Source organism: Mirounga angustirostris, unplaced genomic scaffold, assembly GCF_029215605.1.
Source record: "Mirounga angustirostris isolate CCGP_5_RB_7025 unplaced genomic scaffold, mMirAng1.0.hap1 SCAF_5, whole genome shotgun sequence".
NCBI lineage: Eukaryota > Metazoa > Chordata > Mammalia > Carnivora > Phocidae > Mirounga > Mirounga angustirostris.
Genome location: NW_026991713.1, coordinates 123,827,422 through 123,848,437, shown reverse-complemented (window position 1 = coordinate 123,848,437; position 21,016 = coordinate 123,827,422). Strand labels below are relative to the sequence as shown.

Below are 21,016 nucleotides of genomic sequence, written 5' to 3'. Positions count from 1 at the left end.
CCCTGCCTCTTTTTGTTTTCCCTGGCTCCCATTCTCTCTGCCTCTGTGATACTTGACTTGAACCCACACAACTTAGTTCTAATCTTTAGCTCTTGTCTCCTCTCCGCCATTTTGTATTAGACTCATCTCCTCAACCAGAAGATAAACAGATAACATGAGGAGATAGTATTTTATGCTTATTTCTCCATAGCATCTACCAGAGTCCTAAACACATAGTAAAGTCTCAATAAATGTGCTGATTCCAAATCAAGAGTTATAAAGAGGGCTGGAGTAGTCAGAAGAAGCTTGATGAAGGAGATTGAGGCTTGAAGGTGAAGTACTCCTAAGGGACAGATACATTCAGATGCGAAGCAAAGGAAGAATTTGGAGATATCTGGGGAGAAAAATATCCCGGATAAAGGAACACAGCGTGGTGGGACATGGGGTCAGGTGATAAGAAAAGACGTCTGGCTTGGAAAGGGAGTATTATTAGGGAACTAGTGAAAAATAAGTTTAATTGGATATGGTAAGGCCAAGTTAAAGAGAAGAATTGAAAAACAGTCCCAATTTTTATTTAACAGGTGGGCAATGGGGAGTGACTGTGTGTTGTAGAGCAGGAGACTGACATGATTTAGTGTAATATTATAGGGAAATGAAACAGCTGCTGTAGAGAAAACTCTCCCTAGAGAACTACACTACCTTAGCAAATTTTATTTTCAGAATAGACATAATAAAAATGGCAAATACTAACTTAATTCTTCCTTTGAAGGAAGGTTCTTCTGGCTTAAGCTGAGATAAATATTTACCTTGTAAATTCTAGACTACAGCTGCAAGGGAAGGCTTAGTTGTAAGCGTTTGAGCCACTAGACAAGAAAGAAGAATCCACGGCAGGACTCATTAAGGGATAATCCTTTCATGCTGTGAGCATCTGTGAGAGAAGAAATGCTGAGCATACCTTGCTGGGGAATCTGACAGAGGAGTCCAGTCCAGAAACGTGTACATTCACAACTGAAAGCATTAACGCCATCCACACAAGTTCCCCCATTCAAGCAGGGGTTGCTCAGACACTCATTTATATTTTCTGTACAGTTGATGCCAGCCCAACCTGATTCACACTTACAAAGATAACCAGAGACTGTTTCCTAAGGAAAGAAAAACATAACGCCATAATGATAAACGTGAATCAACTCAAATAACAAGGAATATTAGTGTTACATGATGTATGTAGCAGGTGTTGAGCCACAAACATCTTCTGGTAGCCTAACTTGTAATAATCCGTTGAAATGGTAATTGCTAAGTAAAGAAGAATAAAGGACTCACAATGCACTGTCCATTTAAACAGGGGCGGCTCTGGCAAATATTACTGAGTTGCACACATCCATTTGGCCCATAACCATTTCCAGTATACCCCGGGAGACAAGTGCAGAGAGGTAAGGAACCTGTTTAGAAATCAAAATGGAAATATAAATACAGATCGCCTCGATTCAGACCCAGTAACAGAACTCAGGCCCTGTTGTCTAGATAAGAAATTGCCAAAGTCAAGTCTGCATATCTCTCAGAGCAGAAACACCAGGCATAAAGAGAAAATAATAGAATCTTTTTCTATTTTTATCTTAAAAATAAGAAAGGCATTACGCATTTCCAATACTTTATATACAAATTGGCACGGGAGCTGTCAGTCCATATGTCATGGTCCTGAGTTGTGGACAAGTGTGAGGTACACCAAGGGAAAGGGGAATTTCTCATGGAGGGGTTGACAGCTGAAAAAGGTATTCTCATGCAGATGGTATCTGTTGCAAGCACTGTACCCATATTGACTATAAATAGGTACTGTTTTAATCCCCATTTACAAATGAGGACAAAACACAGAAAGATTAAGCACCTTGACAAAGGACACACAGCTAGAATATGATGGAACCACAGAGAAAATCAAAATCTAAGCAGTATTTTTCTAGAATCCATGTTCCTAACTACTTCAGTATGCTGTTAATTATTTAATAAACATTTAATAGTCACAGTATATACATATATATAAGTTCTATGTATATATTATACACATACATATATACACATATGTATTTTTTACATATGTGAATAGATATGTTATGTCAGTAAAAATAAAAGTGGTATTTGGAAATAGCAAGAGTTATGATATGTTATTCAATAAATGAAGTTGGAGCTACACATTTGAACAAAAATATCAAGCTAAATGTCTATGTGATACTATAGATAAAAATAAATCCCCAAAAGATCAAGATCTTAATGTTAAAAATAAATGAAAGTACAAAAGAGCAAGCACTTGACTATTTTTAGAGTTCTGTAGGAAAGGCCTAATTCCAAAAGGAGAAAATCCTATAAAAAGAGATTTATCTTTTTGATAGCATAGAAATTTTAAACTTCTGAGTAGAAAATACCACCACAAAATTAAAATAAAAATAATGTGCCAGGGAAAATACATGTAAAACATAAGACAGATAATGAGATAATATCCTTAGTCCATAATGAAAATTTACAAATCAGTGAGAAAGCAGATGAACAAAGGACATGAACAAATAGAAAAAAAATAATAAAGCCAGTAAATATGTAGAAAGTATTAATTATTGGGGCGCCTAGATGGCTCAGGTGGTTAAGCGTCTGCCTTCAGCTCAGGGCATGATCCCAGGGTCCTGGGATCGAGCCCCACACCGGGCTCCCTGCTCAGCCTGGAGTCTGCTTTTCCCTCTCCTTCTGCCTCTCTCCCTCTGCTTGTGCTCTCTCTCTCTCTCTGTGTCAAATAAATAAAATCTTTAAAAACAAAATAAAGCATTAATTATTCATGATCAAAAATGAATTTTGATATGATCAAAATTAAAATAATGGGAAGGCAATTTTTGCCTATAAAATTGACCAAAATGAGAAATAACAATAGTATCCATTATTGTCAAGGGTGGGATACATGTATACTTTCATGCACTGTTGGTAAGTATAAATTGATACACTTCTGGGAGAAAATTTAGCAATATATATATTTTAAATTATAGGACGTGAAATTCCTCTTACACAGCATTGCAGACATTGTTGGTTACTGCCCTCGATCCACTTTTCCATTTTTTAGTAGTGAATTCTTTATTTTAACTGGGGGCATAAGCACCTGAAATAAACTACATTTCCCAGCCTCCCTTGCAGCCAAGGTTAGCAACAGGGCTCAGTCCTGGCCAATGACATAGAAAAGAGAGTTGACAATGGTCCTTCCTCCTTTTCTCCTTGCTGTTTTCTCGAATACAGTCATAAATTACTTTGCTGGCTTGATTATCTTGGGAAATAATTGCTAAATTAGGCCAGACCAGAGAAGAGCATAGTCTATTACATTAAAAAATCCAAATGTATAATTTTAAAACAAGGATTACTTTTTGGTTTGAAGATCAAAATAAGAATTTTGAGGATAGGGGATTTTGTTTTTAAGATGTTGATTTGTTTTAGAGGGTCATATTCAAATACCGCAAACCAGAGGGAGAGTCATCACCTAGAACTGAGGAGCATGATGCATCTGGGTGGCAGCCTCCATTACTGACTGAGCAGATGTCAATGAGTGTGCACACTCTTCCATCGCCTTGGTACCCTGATGACAGCAAGAGCAGGGCATAACAAACAACATTTAGAATACTGAAGAATCCCAATCCAAGAACCAAATATCATGAACCAGGCTAACCAGAGATCTTCTATCATCAGAACAGAAAAGGTAAGTATGAAGCATCATACACAAATTCCTATCATTAAGAAAAAACGACAATAAGAATTGGGAACCTGATGGCAGAAACAATGTTCTGGGTTGTTTCTAATGACAAAAATAAAAAATAAAAATAAAAAGATGCATGAAACTACTGGTAGACTTAGAATGTGCTGGTACTAAGCAAATTGACATTTTCTAATTACAGTGACTTTAATGATCTGAGAGCTAAGTTATCGTAGAAGTCCAAAGTACTGTTGTTTCACGTTCATAAAACATATAGGGTTTCAATATATGCCTTAGAACTCCCTGAACTTCTTGGGTAGTCACTCAGTTGAGATCACAGAATAGCAGTAATGACTTCTTTCCAGAAGAGAAAGGAAAATAACATACATTATATGCTTACTAGTGTGCCTGTTATTTAGTAAACTTTATATATAAAACATCTCATGACTACATTGTATTAAAAATTATTTGTGGAAACAATGGAGCTATAGATCTGTGATCCACAGAGAAAATGTTTCAAATTCTGCATTATCTCCTCAGGCTGTTTCACAATTTGTAAAGGTTTGTTGTTTTCCATTGATATTAAAAATATTTTCTATTGCTTTCATAATATAGCTTGAACTAACATGCCCTGAATCCATAAGTTAAATAAAACTTTCCGCACTACTCATATATCTCCTTAGACAGAGTCATATTTAAAACAGAGCACAAGCGGGGTGCCTGGGTGGCTCAGTCAGTTAAGCGCCCGACTCTTGATTTCAGCTTAGGCTGTGATCTCAGGGTCATGAGATCGAGTCCCACATTGTGTTCAGCACTGGGTGTGGAGCCTGCTTAAGATCCTCTCTCTCTCCCTCTCCCCCTGCCCCTCCCTTCCCCCTTCCCCCTCCCTCTCTCTCTCTCCCTCCCTAAAAAAACTAAAACTAAACTAAACTAAAATAAAATAAATAAAATGGAGCACAAGACCCTGTTTCCAAATGTATGTTTTGCCTGTAATGGTTTCAGGAAACTTGGTGTAGCACCTGGTGGACAGGCTTGACAGTGGTAAGACCCAAATGTATTCACACAGGTGACAGGTGGGGCCACGGAACAACCACCATTATTTATCTCACATTCATTGATATCTTGGCAACTGTATCCATTTCCTTGCCAGCCTAGAAAGATCAGAAGATTTGAAAAGTTAGCTCTATAGACAAGTTGACAACAAAGAAATGCAAATTGTCAAAGATACATTAAAAACCCGCTTCACTCTAAGAAACTATAGATTAAAGTGAGGAAGACTCTACCTTTCAGGTTGGCAAAAATTGTTTTAAATTCTCAAAAACAAATTCTGGCAAAGTGGTGGGCATGTGAGGTACTCTTAGATGCTTTTAGTCAGAAGATTAATTAGTAAAACCTACTTGGAAATAGATTTAGCAATATTCATTAGAATTTTTAAAATATATACCTTTGGACTAACAATTCCCCTTCTTAAAACAGTTTCTGCAGTGATAAAAATGGCAGTATCTACAGATGTAGGTAAGCAGATGTCTACTGCAGAGTTGTTTAATGGGGGGAAAAAAACCACAAACCTCTCAGTGATCACTAGGGCGTAGCTGAATCTATTACAACTCATCTACACCACTGATATGAAAAGCTATTTTTAATGACATGCACACACACATATTAAAAAATTTCCCCATATACACTTTAACTAATAATATAAATTTTAGAATAATATGCAGAGTATGATCCCAATTCGGGGAAGAAATTTTTTTAAACCTGCATATGTGTCTACGTGTTTGTATGAGTGAGTGAAGGAAAATGAAGAAGAGGAGAGAAAACAATTGTTAACAGTAGTCTCATTAGGAGGATAAGACTGAAGGTGAAGAAAGAGGGACTTTTCCTCTAGATATTTCTGTTTAAATCAATTGTTACAGTGAGTTTTATTACTCTTATAATTCAAATGACTAAAATTATGATAAGAATGTTTAAAACCTTCTAAATTTTTAAAAATATTTCTTTTATTTGATCTAAGTAGAGTCCCTTCTAAAATTCTACCTATGGAAATAACATATTGTGGGTGAAGAATGCGCAGAAGAGAGCTGGAAGGAAATATGCCCCAATGTCAATGGTGGTCCTCCGAGTGATAAGACTATGGGCATTTTTTGCCATCTTATTTTCATATTTTTATTGTTTCTTTATATTTTATAAGCAGCATGTATTTATTTTGACATGCAGGAAAAAAATAACGTGATTAACAGGAAAAAAAAAATTTTGTTTCTCTTTTTTTCTCCAACGATAAATAAAAGAATCCTATAGTTCAAAATCATTTATTTTTCTGATTTCTAGTTTTTAAAGACTGTCACTGGCAAATTGCCTTCAAGAATATGGTTGTTTTCCAATTTTATTTGCCCCTGAGAACTAAGAGGGAAAAACTTTTTACATGTTTTTTTCAATTTCTTCCTAGTTATACAAGATCTAAGCAGGTAACATGAAGAAAGTCACTAAACCAAAAGTCACAGGAAGCAATAGGTGTGTGGGTTCCTTGATGAGACGGATCAATGAAGTATTCAGCAGCCCAACTCAAATCCACAGTCAGGCAGACCTAGGTTTGACTCCTGACTGCTTATAAGCTATGTGATCTTGGGCAAGTTATTTACCTTCTCCAAGCCTCATGGTCTTATATTTTAAAGTGGGAATAAAACTAATTCCTAACATTTCTTGATTTTGTCATAGTTGCAAGAATTAAAAATTGCCCCAGCACAGTGTCTCAATGAAGTTTCATAAAAAAATTATATTCTTATATGCTGTACCTTCTAACAACACACAAGGAGTGCCAAGGGGCCTTGTAGACTCTCTGAGGTCTGGTTAATTGCTCCCCAGTGCACCCAGCAAAGTGCTTTGCTCATAGTGGGAGCTCTACAAATATGCATTGATTGGATGATGATGGTCTCATCTAGTGAGCGATGAAGCACAGACTCAAACCCAGGCAGCCTCTGAGCCCAGAATCTACGTTTTCCATGACTCAGCATGTGACCTGACCTGGAGATACGGACTCTGTGGGTCTGAGATGAAGCCAGATATCCCTATTTACAGCAAGACCACAAGGTCTCCCAGTGACACACCCAGGTGAGGACTACTGGACTCCAGCGGTGACACAAAGAGGTGAAATCATCTGCCCAAGTTTGCAAACATCTGGCTAGTAAGGGAGGTGGGGCTGGAACAAATCCGAGTCAGCTGCCGGCCACAGCAAGCAGGTGCTTGACCCTGCCCCCTGCATTTGGCTCAGGCCCTCTGATTTCTGCTGCTGAATTATTACAGCAGAAACATGGCCCTGCGGTGGGAAATAGTGAAATAGGCCATGCAGTGGGATTGGAAGGCTTCCTGAGAATGGTCTTCTTAGCTTTCGGCAGTGGAAGGAAATCCATTCTGGCACCTTGCCCAGCTGGGCGTGGACGAGCCCCTGTACCTGTTGGGCAGGCCCCGCAGTAGAAGGAGCCTGGTGTGTTGAAGCACTGCGCGAGTGTTGAGCACGGTGAGTGCTGGAGGCTGCACTCATCTATGTCCAGCACACAGGCCGGGCCGTTCAGCGGGGACGTCCACCCCGCGTCGCAGATGCAGCTGTACCTGGGCTGGCAGAACAACAAGAGTGTGATTCAAGGCAATCAAGAAAATGAGCAAGAAAAGCCTCTGAAAATCTCACCAAGCCCCCAACTGTTGATCCTCTAGCGTTCGTTTCCATAAGGCCAATTGAGTGGCTTCTCTTCTTCTTCCCATATGATTAAGCATTTAGACCAGACCACACAAAAAGAGAAACATCTTTATTTCGGAGTAAGGCAAACCTATAATTTGCCCCAAAGATGCCAGGGAAAGAGCAACCACAATCAAGAACTGTAAGTCAATATAATTAAAGTCAATGCACTCAGCCTGCTGTGTTTTTAGAGGGAAAAATACCCATAGAGGCACAGACCTTGGAAAATCCATTCTGTTTGTTTCCTTTTTGAAAGTCTCTCCTTCCCCTCCCACCCACTCTCTCCTCCCACCATCACTGGAAAGGAACCATTTTCCATCACAAGGGTAGGGAAAAAAAAAAAAGAACTAAAAATAAAGACCCGAAGGTCTCATACAAGGCCAAGTGGGCCGGGTCTGGGTGATCTTGAAGGTCAGGAGTCAAGGTTGTCAGGATCCAGAGCACAGGGGCCACTCAGGGAGGTGGCTCAGAGTCTGCAGGGCCAGAAACAATCCAGACTCCCTAGAAGGGCATGTTGCCAGCAAGAGTGGGCCTTTGGTGTTTCCATGTCTCGTCACTGTTCCAACTCATGAGGCCACGAGAAGGTCATGTCTCAGAGACAGGTGGACGAAGGAATAATAAAAATGGTAGTAATTTCTATAATGATATCACCTCTGGGTCCAGTTTTCTGTTTTTTTATGGACAACTCTCATCTTTTTCCTCACCTGCGCCCCACTTCAAAGCAGGAAGTGACTTCCTCTCTGTAGCTCTGCCAAAGCCGGGCTCATATGCAGATGTGCCACATTCTGTGGGGGACTCACCTGGTCAGTCTGCACGCGGACTAGATCCTCGCAGATGCCGTGGACACAGAGCTCCTTGGAACCCCCTTCGCAGTCGTCGTATCTGGATGCACACTGGGGGCCGTGTGTCTCAGGTGAGCAGAGACAACTGTGGGTTACACAAGAGCACAACATCAGGACAAGCGCCTGTTTCTTAGCATCAATTAAGAAAATAATAATTCCAACTGTAAGTCATTGACATTCACGTGGAATCCTAAACCGGAAAACCAGATTTATTGGCCGGAGTCTTGAAAGAAAATCACTCAAGCGGTAGATTGAGTACGCATGTTATCTCTCGAATACAGTCTGAGAGGGGCACAGTGTACTATCTGGGCACGACTACCACCATAAATTCTTTTCGTATCAGGTCATCAAACAGCACTTTCAAAGGTCAGACATCCATAAACTAAGGGGGATGGAGTTCATTCGGGATGGTAAAGGGAGAGATCAAGTCCATTCATTGTCCCTCCAACTGGACCCACCAGTAAGCACAGGTGACCTTGACAGAGCTGATATGTTCCCAAATGTTCTCTGGAATTGTATAACCCCACAGGCATGGTATAGCCACATCTCAGGGAATACAGTAATTATTATCATATTACAAAGGGCACTACTTCTATCCATAAGAGATGCAGTTAACATAGTAACATTTCTTTCATAGCCATATTTTAACTCACAAATGCAATTTTACGTAATACCCAAGCTCACGGGCGGTGGGTGTTCTGTTATGAGAAAATTTCAGCTCGATAATAATCAGATGAGCAAAGTTGTTTTAAACTATTGCAATCCTTAAAGTTGCTGCATTAGCTTTCTATCTGTGCTCGGCTTCAGAGGGAATGTGGAAGATGTGAGAATGGCAAGCTGGGGCAGGGAAGCAGGTGAAGGGGTCACAGAGCTTAAGCTTCTTTATTTTCACATGTTTGAGCACTTCTGCTGGAGTGGAGAGCCAGGCCCAGAGGTCACCATTTGCCTGCCCTTGAGCAGCGCTGGCCCTCACAGAAGCCGCTGACCATGGGGGTCAAGGGTCAGAGACAAGGAACAGGGAGGACCTGCTTGGCCAGGAACTACCTTCTGAGTGTTATGGAAAGGGGCCATTCTATAAGGTGAAGAAGCTCTTTTAACAATCCTTGTTGATGAGGCACAAGGAGCTCAGCTGATGTCGGAAGAGGAATACAAATGTGTGATTGATGTGTGGGAGAGGAGAGTCTAGAGAGCAAGAGCCACACTCTGGGCACAGAACAGGGTGTACCCACAGAAGGCCCCAGAAACATCTGTTGGGGGGCACCTTTCTGTGGGTTCTAAGGAAGAAGAGATCACTGAGCGTGGCCAGAGATGGAGAGGAAGACTACTGTGAGTATCATTCAGGCACTTACACATAGAACGGCCAGACTTGGCAAATAAAGACACAGAATACCCAATTATGCTGGAATTTCAGATAAACGAATACTTTTTTTGGTATAATTATGTCCCAGTGCAATTTTTAACACCAATATATATTGTGTAAAATCTGCTCGTTAATAAATTACATATATGATCATTCCAAGGTTGCCTTTCTCATTAAGACAAGGTCATAGACTAATAGCAATAGATGATTAAACTTTAAAAAAAATTTTAATTATTCATTCTCTACCCATAACTATTTAACTTCTCATCTCTCTCTTTCCATACTCTCCCTCTCATATCCTCATCCCTTTCCTCTTTACTCTCCCATCCTTACACAGAATACTCTTTTAGGATATTTCATTAGACTCTTGATTATAGAACTTTACACTGTTTCACATACTACTTGAGCATTGGACCCAGGTGGCTCCCATGCTAGAAGTATATTTTACCACCACTTCCACCCATCAAAAATAATTTTTTCGAATCTTTAAACCAACTTCCCTAGGTTTCTGAGCTTATCCTGTATAAGAGGTCTGAGTATTCTTGACCCTACGGGACAAGACTGCCTGGGTTTAAATCCTGATACTACCTAGTAACTGTTCACCTTAGACAATGAAATAACTCCCTCTGCCCCTGTTTCTTGTAACACACTAGTGCCAGTCCATGAGCACTAGTTTCACCTTGGGGGGTCTCAAGACATTTTCCCATAGGAAGCGCTCAGGAAATTGTGTTTATCTTATCACTAAGTGCTTTGCTATAGGAAAATGACTTAAGATTTGAGAGGAGATTCTGGTTCGTGGACCTGCAGTTAAATCCCCTCTATCTCTCTCCTCCTTCTTACTTGGAGATGAGTGAATTTTCATCCTACACTTTTCTCTAAAGAACTACAAAGTATACTTCTTTCATTTAAATGTAGCTTCATGTGAGGAACAGAGGGAGGAAGGCAGCCAAGTATACCACTAGCTTCCTTGCTATGATCCTCAAAGACAAGTATTAATCCTATTTTACTGGCTAGGTTCACATTGCCCAAGGCCACAGGATTAGGAATTGGCAGAAGATGAATTAAAACCTAGGTCTGTGTTACTCTTGCACCCATGCTCTTCTACATCACACCCCCATATTCTGAAAGGTAGTTAGTTGAAGACTTTTCTTTTCTTTTCTTTTAAATTTATTTAAGTAATCCCTACACCCAACGAGGGGCTCAAGGTCACCACCCCAAGATGAAGAGCCACATGCTCTTCCGACTGAGCCAACCAGGTGCCCCGAAGACTTTTCATTTTTATGTGTCTTTTTAACCTAACAGTGTTTGCATGCAAAATATATTCTTAAGGTATCTGGATATGTCCTTTAAAGAAAAAGAGTGATAAATTATATACGTCCCAGCAGAAGTCACCATTGTAAGGACTTTCTATTGCTGGTTTGGTTCTGGCAGAACAAAACTGGGCTTTTCAGTGTTCAAGAACACTGCAAGTGCATTTGGCAATTGAAAAGAGGTCAAATTCACTTTCATAGTCATAGTTTAACTTATATGTTAGAGTCCATGTTTCAATATTAACATAACTGACTAACTGAAATAGGTAACAAGCTTAATTCCTAACTACCACTGACCTAAAACCAGATTATCCTCATCGTTCAACCTCTGCATGTTTTAAAAACCCACCAGTGGTGACAGTGGAAAGAAATAAAATAAAATATGCAAACCGTCATTGTGCTCTTGGAGAAAAAAAAACAAACTCAACTTTTTTTTCTAGAAAGCCTTCTAGATCTGAGCCCAAATTATATGATATACACCATCCATACATGGCAAATTTGCATCCCAAGGTCTGTCTTAATCCAAAGTAAGGAGGAGAACAATATGCATCAATTCTTCAGAATAAAGAGTCATTAACAGCATCAGAGTGGCAAAATATTATCTGCTGGCTGTGTGAAGCAGTTAGGGGCAAGACCTCCAGCCACAGGAATCAGTGGAAATAGACAATGGTCTCCTTGCTCTAGTTTCATTACTCGAAAAAAGTTTTTACCAGAAAGTTTCCTATGAAACAGGGCTTCCAATTAATTAGTATCTGCACAGTGCTTTATCTTTCAGAGGTCTTTATAATTAGGAATTATTAATCCCCTCAAATAAAGACTCCTTTGTCTTCCCAAGTAAACGGGTTCCAAGAGTTAAAGGCTGAACGAGGCCCCAAACCCAGAGCAAACCCTTTGTTGTGATCACATTTCTCCAGGTCCAAATTATTCAACAGTGGCTCATTTTCCTTTAGCAAATGTCCGTAGAAGTTTCCCGAAGAGGTTTTGAGCTTCAGGGAAGCTACTGATTAACGGGCGTTTAAGCTCACATAATTAATAGAACACAAGAAAGTATCTAAATGTTCTCTGTTTCATTACACAGATTCCACAAAGAAGCATTTAGTCTTATGGTCATGCACCTTTTTCTATTTTCTGTTCTTCCTCCCAAAAGTCTCCATCAAATGCCTGAATTAGAGTGTTTAGTTCATAGCTATCAGTTGGAATTCATGGGGCTTCATAACTATCCTCATATCAAGAGAAAAAAAAAAAAAACTGACTTAAATGTTCATTCTTAACTGTCCTCCAGCATATCTATGAAGGACACAGACTAGAAACCAAAACCATTTCCAGAGTCACCAAAATGAGTCATTGGGTTGTTTGGGGGTTTTTTTTGGGGGGGGGGGAGTTGTTTTTTGTTTGTTTGTTTGTTTGTTTATAGGAAGGTACAAAAGAGAATGCAATATTGCTCATATAAAGTTGAATCTGTCATTTAGGCAGCTCCCAATAAATAAAAATGGTTCTCCCTTCCTCTTTCTCTCTTGTGATTATACCTGGAAAAAAGAACTCTAATCTCTGACATGCAGCAAATAGTTACATTAATTTTTTTTCTTTTCCATTTTGCAGGAGTAAAAGTAATGTGCTGGGGGGAGACAAAAATCAATTTTGCCTGGATCTTTGGGTCCTATCCCACCTGCTGCACATCTTTGTTAGTGGCCTGCAAGACCCCAGAGGACAGTGATGATAAAAGAAGATCAGGAGTGAGATCTAATCTCCAGGACATTCCTGGATATCAGGAAGGCAGGAAGTGTTTGCACTAGGAGTCATTTTCCTCCAGTATCTCTGAGCAGCAATTCTTACTAATAAGTGCCTATGAACAGAGATCAGGAGATAATGCTTTCAGGGGAATGAAAGATTAGACCTGCATTTTGGATCTAGCCCAAGCTTGAATGCTCATAAAAGCAGGCAGGGATCAGGGAGTTCATTAAAATGAGAAACAAAGTCCTGAAAGCAGAAGTCTCTTCAATAACATAATACTTAAGTCAGAGGTGATTGATTTGGGTTTCGCACAATGATGAAGCTCATGAAAATATCTATCAGAAGTTTGAATGAATTCACTTTGTGACTTGGAATGAGCAAAAATTTTTAAGATCGGATCAAAAGAACAAAAGGATCAATTATACGAAAAAGAGAAGGCTTGTGATTGCTTTTTGAGAAAACAGTGTTAACAGATGACAAGGAAATGACAAAATTATTGCTGGAAAGAATAGAATGGATATTGTTACAAGGGAATGGGAGAACAAGATAGCAGAGACATTAGTAAGAAAGCAAATAATTGTTCTTTACTCCAGTGAGATTATACCGCTGTGCATTGAAAAAATTTGTTCATGTTATAACAGAATAAACTTTTTTACCTTTTAATAATCACAGAATATAGAAGACCAACCAAAAAATGGGGAAAGATAATGTCTAGAGTGTTTTCTTAAGTGATTTTAAGGAACTATACAAAAGTAGGTTTGATGTTGATCTGCCATAAATTTCTAGATTTGATTTTTTTTTTTAAGATTTATTTATTTAAGAGAGAGAGCACAAGTGGATGACGGGGCAAAGGGAGAGAGAGAAGCTCAAGCAGACTCCATGCTGAGCATGGAGCCTGACAAGGAGCTCAATCTCACAACCCTGAGATCATGACCTGAGTCTAAACCAAGAGTCAGAGGCTTAACAGACTGTGCCACCCAAGTGCCCCAGACTTGATTATTTTAAAAGCTGATGTGTCAGCCACTGTAGCTTTAATAACCAATACTCTTATAGTCTGATGGCAACATGGAGGTGTTGGGATGCCTAACTCAACTTAGCAAGGAAAAGGAAGTTTTCTTGGAGAGGGTGATGGCTGAGCTGAGCAGGAGGATGCTGTAGACAAGCCACTTGACAGAGTAAGTTGGAAGAGAAGATAGGAGCTGTGTGATGATTGTGGTAAGGAGCCTCATGGCTAATTGAGGAAAGGCAGTGAGAGTTAACTATGTGGAGAAAACCTCAGTTTAGTCTCTCATCTTGTTATGGTTAACATTTTCCATAGCACTTGAATGAAGACATCCTTACTAAAGCCATCAGCTCACTTCTCTAATGAATGGGTGTGGCATGGGCTCCCGGGTATGGTGGGGCAGCCCTCCTCTGCTTCAGGCTCTTCAACAGCAGCCCCTTCAGTGCTCTGACTCCCACTAACCTATGCTGTCCATACTCTCTGTGGAAGCCACTGGGGCCTTCTGGTTCCTCAGGGACTCCAGAGAAAGACTTTCTTCATGGGGTAAGAGTTGAGGACGCACAAGCTTTTCTTCATCTAAATAAATAGCTACACGTCATTAAATAAGAGCTATATATTGCTCCAGGGAGTACCTATTGCTGTTAATACTGGTAATTAATCATGGATGCTCTTAACTATGTGATGTTTTAGTCCTTCAAAAATATATTTAATGAAAGAAAGAAAGAAGGAAAGAAGAAAGAAAGAAAGAAAGAAAGAAAGAAAGAAAGAAAGAAGGAAAAGAAAAGAAAAGAAAAGAAAAGAAAAGAAGGAAAGGAAAGAAAGGAGAAAAAGGAAAGGAAAGAGAAAAGAAAAGAGAAACATTACCTGTAACTCCCTGCTGTATTTTCACATGTGGCTCCATTCTGACATCCCAAGGGTGTTCCTGAGTAAATCGCACATTCATTCACATCAACTGAGCACAGAGGACCCTGCATTCATGTAAAGAACAAAGTCAGGTGCTATGGGTCACAGAAGCATCTGGGGCCAATATTCCTATGATATGTTCAAAGATTTATATGTGCCCAATAAAGAAGTCTTCAGTTAAGCGAGATAAAATCACACTAATACTAATATCCAGTTATCCTTCCTCTTGAACTCAGATTTGGCCTAAGGGAGCCAAAGAGCTCTTGGTAAAATCACACCAATCACACAAGAAGAATCCTTATACTAACTAATCCTCATGTTACTATGAGGCTATGCCTGGGAATAGTCACTTAATTTTTTTTAATGCACATGTTCAGGAACATTTTCACCATTAATAGAAAAGGGCAAGAAAATTTACATGGCTACATCAAGATTCATTTATTACTTTTAGTGCTGAACAATTTAAATTGATGCTCGTCTAAATATCATGCCCTTCCACGTAGTTATGCAGTCAAGTGGGTTGACTCCTTAAGATGGCTCAGTGGGTTATGCAGTCATGCTCGCCATTGTTTGGATTTTGGCGTACATGCTGTAATTCATCCTGATTTGGGAGACCACAGAATCCTAGAAACTTTGGATGGAGAATTAAATAGGTCCGAATGATTCCAAAGAAACCACTGATGCTGATTAACTGTCATTTTTAACCAAAGACCAAGTGACTTACCTTCCACTGGGAGGGACAGATACAATAAAAGGAATCATGGAGATTGAGGCAGGTTCCCCCATTTTGGCAGGGATTGCTGCTGCAAACCTTTCTGTCGACTGTCTGAAACAAAGACAGGGCAGTCAGCAAGACCATAGTACTTTCAGCCCGCAGCAAAGAAAGGCATGTTTCAGGGCAGGGGCTTGTGTGAAACTACATTTTACTCCTAGTCAAGGGAGGGTCCTCCTCCAGACTTTAAATCAGTTACTGAAAGTTCTTCTTCAAATCAACTCTCTCATGGAAAAAACAAAGTGTTTTACATGGTCAGTCCTATGCATTTTCCTTCACCATGGGATGAGGCACAAGGGGAGAGGATACTCTATTCTTTGGAAAAGCATTGTTCACCTGAGAAATAGACGCTGGTGGACAAGAGTAAAGATTTCAGGTTGGGAATAATAATGGGCATTCCTATTGTACTAAGAAAGCAAAATGGGAATTCCGGTTCTTTTGTTGCTATTCTTCTCTTCGGTACTTCCAGATAAGCATTTGAAATCTGATCATCTTTTGCTGCTACCCCTCCTCCTGTGGGTTAAGATGACTGAACTATTTTCACTCCAAGTAAGTCCCTTTGTTTGAGATGTGGGCTTAAATACACCCTCTACTCCTGCGCTCACATGACTACTTTCAGACCAGAGTCACGAACAGACCTGCCTTTGTCTACATAACCTGGGGAATCTTACCATATGTCAGCTACTAGTTCCAATCTCATAAGCTTTGTAATGCCTTTGGGGGCAGAAAACTTTAGAGAGGAGGAGTGGTTATGCAAGAAAAGCTATTTTACTAACTTCATCTATTCATAGTCTAATTCTCTGTTTTAAAAATTAAAATAGGGCTAAAAAATAAAATTTTTAAAAATTAAAATTAAAATAGGGGCAAATTATTCATGACATTCTTTTTTTTTTTTAATCCAGTGACTCACAGAGAAAGTCATGTCTGTTCCCTTCATTTTACAGATGAAACAGAGCCAGAGGGTAGCCAACTAACTGACTAAGCACCGTTTATTGCCAAACCCATCTCTCTCCTCCTTTGTCAAAAGGAAGGTGACCACGCATGTGGGGGTCTCTTTCTGGACTCTGTTTTCTTCCATGATCCCATCTATCTTTGTGCCCTGTACCACAAATAGGCCTGTTCATCAGAGGACACAATTATGGAAATTAACCACAAACTCATTAGAAGTTCTCTGGCACACAAAAGCAACGTTGTCTGGCACTTTAAAACTTGAAAGCCTATGGAGGCCCAGCAGGAAATGGAATCAGTAAGCAAATAGGAGGAAGATATTGGGGAATGATGGTGGCTATAGTACCAGAGAGCACTTGCCCTATTGGAATGCATAAAAGATACTTACATCCCAAAATCATTAAAAAATTCTTCCTAGGGTATGGGGGGAGGGAGAGTCTGGGGTCATCTGACTATGGCCTCCAGGTTTTGACCTTTGGTAGCAATAATGAAACACTCTAGGAGACTGGAGGCTATAGTACTGTGCCTTGCTCCAGAGGTATGATTCCTTGCTCGTTTTCATTCATTCAACTACTCCCTAAAAAAGATAAAGGCTGAGGAGCAATTTTTTATCAAATTCAGGAAAAGGCATATATACCTGAATTTGCTCACCAAGTTTAAAACACCAAAATGGAGGACCACACTTGAAGCATAATCACAACAGATCCAGAATATGAGGACAGGGATTTTTAGCCTGGAATCTCCTAACTTTTATTTAAAAATTTTAAAAGGGGGCATTCTGTGCATTTCTCTGGGTAAAAGGTTATAGCTTCCATGAAAACCTTAAAAACATCAGCCAACTTCAAAACAGATGAGAGGTCTAAAATTACAAGGACAAGTTTATAAGCATGTACTTATAAAGTTATGGAAGGTTTACTCTAAGAAACTTCTCAAATTTAATTACCAGTAAATGTACTTTTCAGGAATTTTGAAATATTTTGTGGGACGCATGGGTGGCTCAGTCAGTTAAGTGTCTGCCTTTAGCTCAGGTCATGATCCCAGGGTCCTGGGATCAAGCCCTGTATCGGCTCCTTGCTCAGTGAGGAGCCTGCTTCTCTCTCTCCCTCTGCCTGCCGCTCCCCCTGCTTGTGCTCTCTCTCTCTCACTCTCTCTATTTCTGTCATATGTCAAATAAGTAAATACAAATAAAAAAAAAAAAGAAATATTTTGTGAATACTCCAAGGCTCTGAGTTTAATGTTGTAGAAGATGCATGGCCTTTCTTTTTTCTTTTTTTTTTAAGATTGATTTATTTATTTTAGGAAGGGGATGGGGAGAGGCAGAGGGAGAGGGAAATAATCCTCAAGCAGACTCCCCAGTGAGCACAGAGCCCGACATGGGGCTTGATCCCAGGAAAGCGAAATCATGACCTGAGCCAAAATCAAGTCAGCTCTACCGACTGAGCCACCCAGGTGCCCTGATGCATGGCCTTTCAATACTCAGTCCTAGATGCTGGAATCAGCAAGTTGGGGGGTCACTAGCTGATAGGTTTAGCTCACATGCTTCACAAGCCCAATGACCTGGGGCTGGTTACTTTATCTGAGACTCAGGTTCCTCATCTGTATCTTGGGAAGCATGAACTGTGCTGAGAATTAAATTAAAGGAAAAAGCGAAGTCCTTGATATGGATTATCCATCTACCTTAAGATAAGAATGCCAGCCCCATCAATAATTCTAGTGTATTTTCAGTGAAAGATGTCAGACAAGTAGTAGTTATGGGACCTACCTGCTGTAAGCTTTGAAATTTTCTCTCCATATCCACAAGCTAAGTAGTAGGAAAGAGAAAGCATCAGTTAGCATTCACATGTGATATTGCCCCTTGGCATATTTTCCTAACACCCTCTGCTGGGGACTCACTTTGTCTGTTGATTCCTTTTTTTATTGCTTTTTCTCTCCTCATTCCTCTTCCCTTCAGGCTTCCCTTCCTTCCTACTGCTTTCCATCATATAGATTTTTTTTTTAAAGGCATTGATAAATTGACTCATTGCTTCTCTGCACACAGCAACTCTGGAATTTTCATAAATGACAGTGGTTCGCCCACTTCACCAATAAGAAGATTCTATCAGAACGTGGGCAAGACCTACTTATGCAACAAGCTCTTGTCACAGCATTACAACCTTCAGCCCATCACTACCTCTGCATCCCCTATTAGACTTATATCATCTAACTGAAAAATCCATAATTACAATGCTAAATTTCTAAAGAGGATGAAAAGCTACTATGTCTTCTGAGAGACATTACTTACAAAGTTGAATTAAGAAAACCCATTTGTGCTAAAGATGTGGATGTCAGACTTACCTTAGAATTAAGCTGATGGATTTGACTGGAAATATTTTGAGGCAGACCGACTGCACTCCTTTTTAAATCTATAATATCATCTTTGTTTCTCTGGATCTAATTTCAAAAAGGAAAAGGAGGAGGAGAAGGCTAGTGAAAAAGTCATGTGTCTGTTACAGGTACAAAATTTTTTAAAGTCGAGTCCTGTTCTTTTTTAAGCACCAAAATCTTGCCCATTATTGTAAAAATCAACACAATGCCATGTATAATAAACATCGGACTAAAATAGCCATGGAATAATTCTCTTCGCCCTTTTCAGTAACAACACATCAAGCTACTTTCCATTTGCATTTTTTCTCATAATGGTTGGGAGTGCTCGTTGAGAGGCCTGGCCTGGAGACAGACGGCTTGGGGTTTAGGTCCTGGCTCAGCCATTTCCTGGGGGTCCTTGGGCGAGCCGTTGCACTGCTGCGCGTTTCCTTTACCTCCCTTACAAACAGGGTGATAATAAAGCCAAGCTCACAGGACAGTCGTGGGGGTTCGATGGGATAACACGCAATGAGTGTGGAGCACACTGGATAGCCCCTAGGAAGCTCTAAATGATGCTAGCTTCTAACATTACGACTCATACATCAGTGTGATATGGTAACTAAAGGACACTGAAAACACTCAGGAAGGCAGGAGAATAATTGACCAATCCTGTTCTCTGGCACAAGTAAACTGGTCACATTTAACCTTTCTCTGGCCCCTCTCCTTCCTTGCTCCTCTTGTGAAGGAGTCCCAGTATGACCCTGGGGCCCCTCTCTGGATTAGATGGATTAGAGGACATAAGTCCCCACCATGAGCCACTTCCCACTAGAATTCCTCCTTCTGCCCATCATTAACCCTAGGGTGTTGTTCTTTATAGGACTTCCCTCACCTCCATTTAGGTTCCCCAGGCTAAAGATTTAAGGTACGGATTCATATAGACCTCTTGAATTAAATGACTCTGAATGGAGATACAAAATTACTTTGATATATTTCCATTGTGTTACCTGATGTAAACATTCGCCAAGGTCTTCCTCATTTAATTTGATTTTTCCCAGGGATCCAGTTCTGAATTCAATGTTCTGAGCAGTCCCAGCAAGAAACACTAAATTTCCCCTTTCTGCAGCCATCCTAGGCCTATATAAGTCAAACCAGAGGATGCATCAATGATGAGCACATGTAATTTTTTTTTAAAGATTTTATTTATTTATTTGACAGAGACAGAGATAGCGAGAGCAGGAACACAAGCAGCGGGAGAGGGAGCCCGATGTGGTACTCGATCCCAGGACCCTGGGATCACGACCTGAGCCGAAGGCAGATGCTCAACGACTGAGCCACCCAGGCGCCCGAGCACATGTAATTTTTAAACAACAACGTTTCTCACTGAATATCTGTAGACTGCTTACACCTTTGCTCTGTGGTCAACCCAACCAAATTCTCCCTGCTCATCTGCCCTTTCTTCCCTGCAGATTTCTTAGAGATGGCTCCTAGTAATTGCAAACTTGCTTTATTTGCAAAATGGTCAGTGAATAATTTAAGTAGAAGATAATCCCCTACATCAATCTAAATGTTTTTCCCTATTTGTCTTCAACATCATTGTTTTCTTGCAGAAAAATCACACCTTTGCTTCTCTGGCTATTTGTGGAAACTAATGACCACCTGCCCTCGACCCTCAGCAGCAATAATCCATGTGCCTACTTACTGTTGGAGCTCAGTACTTCTCTTTTGTCTCTGCAGCTCAAGTTCTCCAGTTCCACCATTTGATTCAGCAAATGTCAACAAAATAACCAAACTCCAAAGAAAAGATGAGGACATGTTCCTCAGCAACCCTCCTCCGTTGTCAGGAAGAAGGAAGCCCTCCAGCCGAGTGTGGGATTTGAGAGAAAGCAAATCAGGCAGATGTACTTTGGCCTGTGAAATACCCTGCAACTCTTCAGTTCTCTCTTCTTTGCCCTTGACGGCTACGTTATTTTTCCTTCCCAAGGGGTGTAAATGATCTTAGATCTTCAATTTGTGAGAGGTCAAAATCTACCTTTAAGTGATGCACAACTTAATCATTACCTCTCTGACCTTTGAAATAGTAACAGACTGCTTTGGAAACATCCACTAAAGCAATCCTTGCTTAAGAAGTAACCACCTTTCAGCAAATGATATTAGAAAAAAATGCAAAAAAAAAAAAAGAAAAAAGAATCTGGACCTTACTTTACACACATGCAAAAAAAAAAAAAAAAAAAAAAGAATCTGGACCTTACTTTACACCACATACAAAAAGTTAACTCAAAATGAACCAAATATCTAAAAACGGGAGCTAACACTTTTCAGAAGAAAACAAAGGAGGAAAGGCTTGTGACAGTGCACTTGGCAATGATTTTTTGGATATGACACC

The 21,016-nt window shown here is 40.0% G+C and overlaps 1 protein-coding gene across 1 annotated transcript in view; it reads right to left on the bottom strand.

Moving 5' to 3' along the window:
* Window positions 1–20,801, bottom strand: part of CUBN (cubilin) — a 264,463-nt gene extending 243,662 nt beyond the window's left edge. The window contains exons 1-12 of the mRNA XM_045874338.3: window positions 20,333–20,801; window positions 19,638–19,767; window positions 18,625–18,720; window positions 18,053–18,091; window positions 15,295–15,396; window positions 14,532–14,635; window positions 8,222–8,348; window positions 7,140–7,302; window positions 4,711–4,842; window positions 3,482–3,577; window positions 1,300–1,418; window positions 935–1,121 (exon numbers count right to left, since the gene is read on the bottom strand). Of these exons, the coding sequence (XP_045730294.1) occupies window positions 935–1,121; window positions 1,300–1,418; window positions 3,482–3,577; window positions 4,711–4,842; window positions 7,140–7,302; window positions 8,222–8,348; window positions 14,532–14,635; window positions 15,295–15,396; window positions 18,053–18,091; window positions 18,625–18,720; window positions 19,638–19,767; window positions 20,333–20,445 (1,408 nt within the window). The 5' untranslated portion in view covers window positions 20,446–20,801. The remainder of the gene's footprint in view (window positions 1–934; window positions 1,122–1,299; window positions 1,419–3,481; window positions 3,578–4,710; window positions 4,843–7,139; window positions 7,303–8,221; window positions 8,349–14,531; window positions 14,636–15,294; window positions 15,397–18,052; window positions 18,092–18,624; window positions 18,721–19,637; window positions 19,768–20,332) is intronic.
* Between the last annotated feature and the right edge of the window lie 215 nt (window positions 20,802–21,016).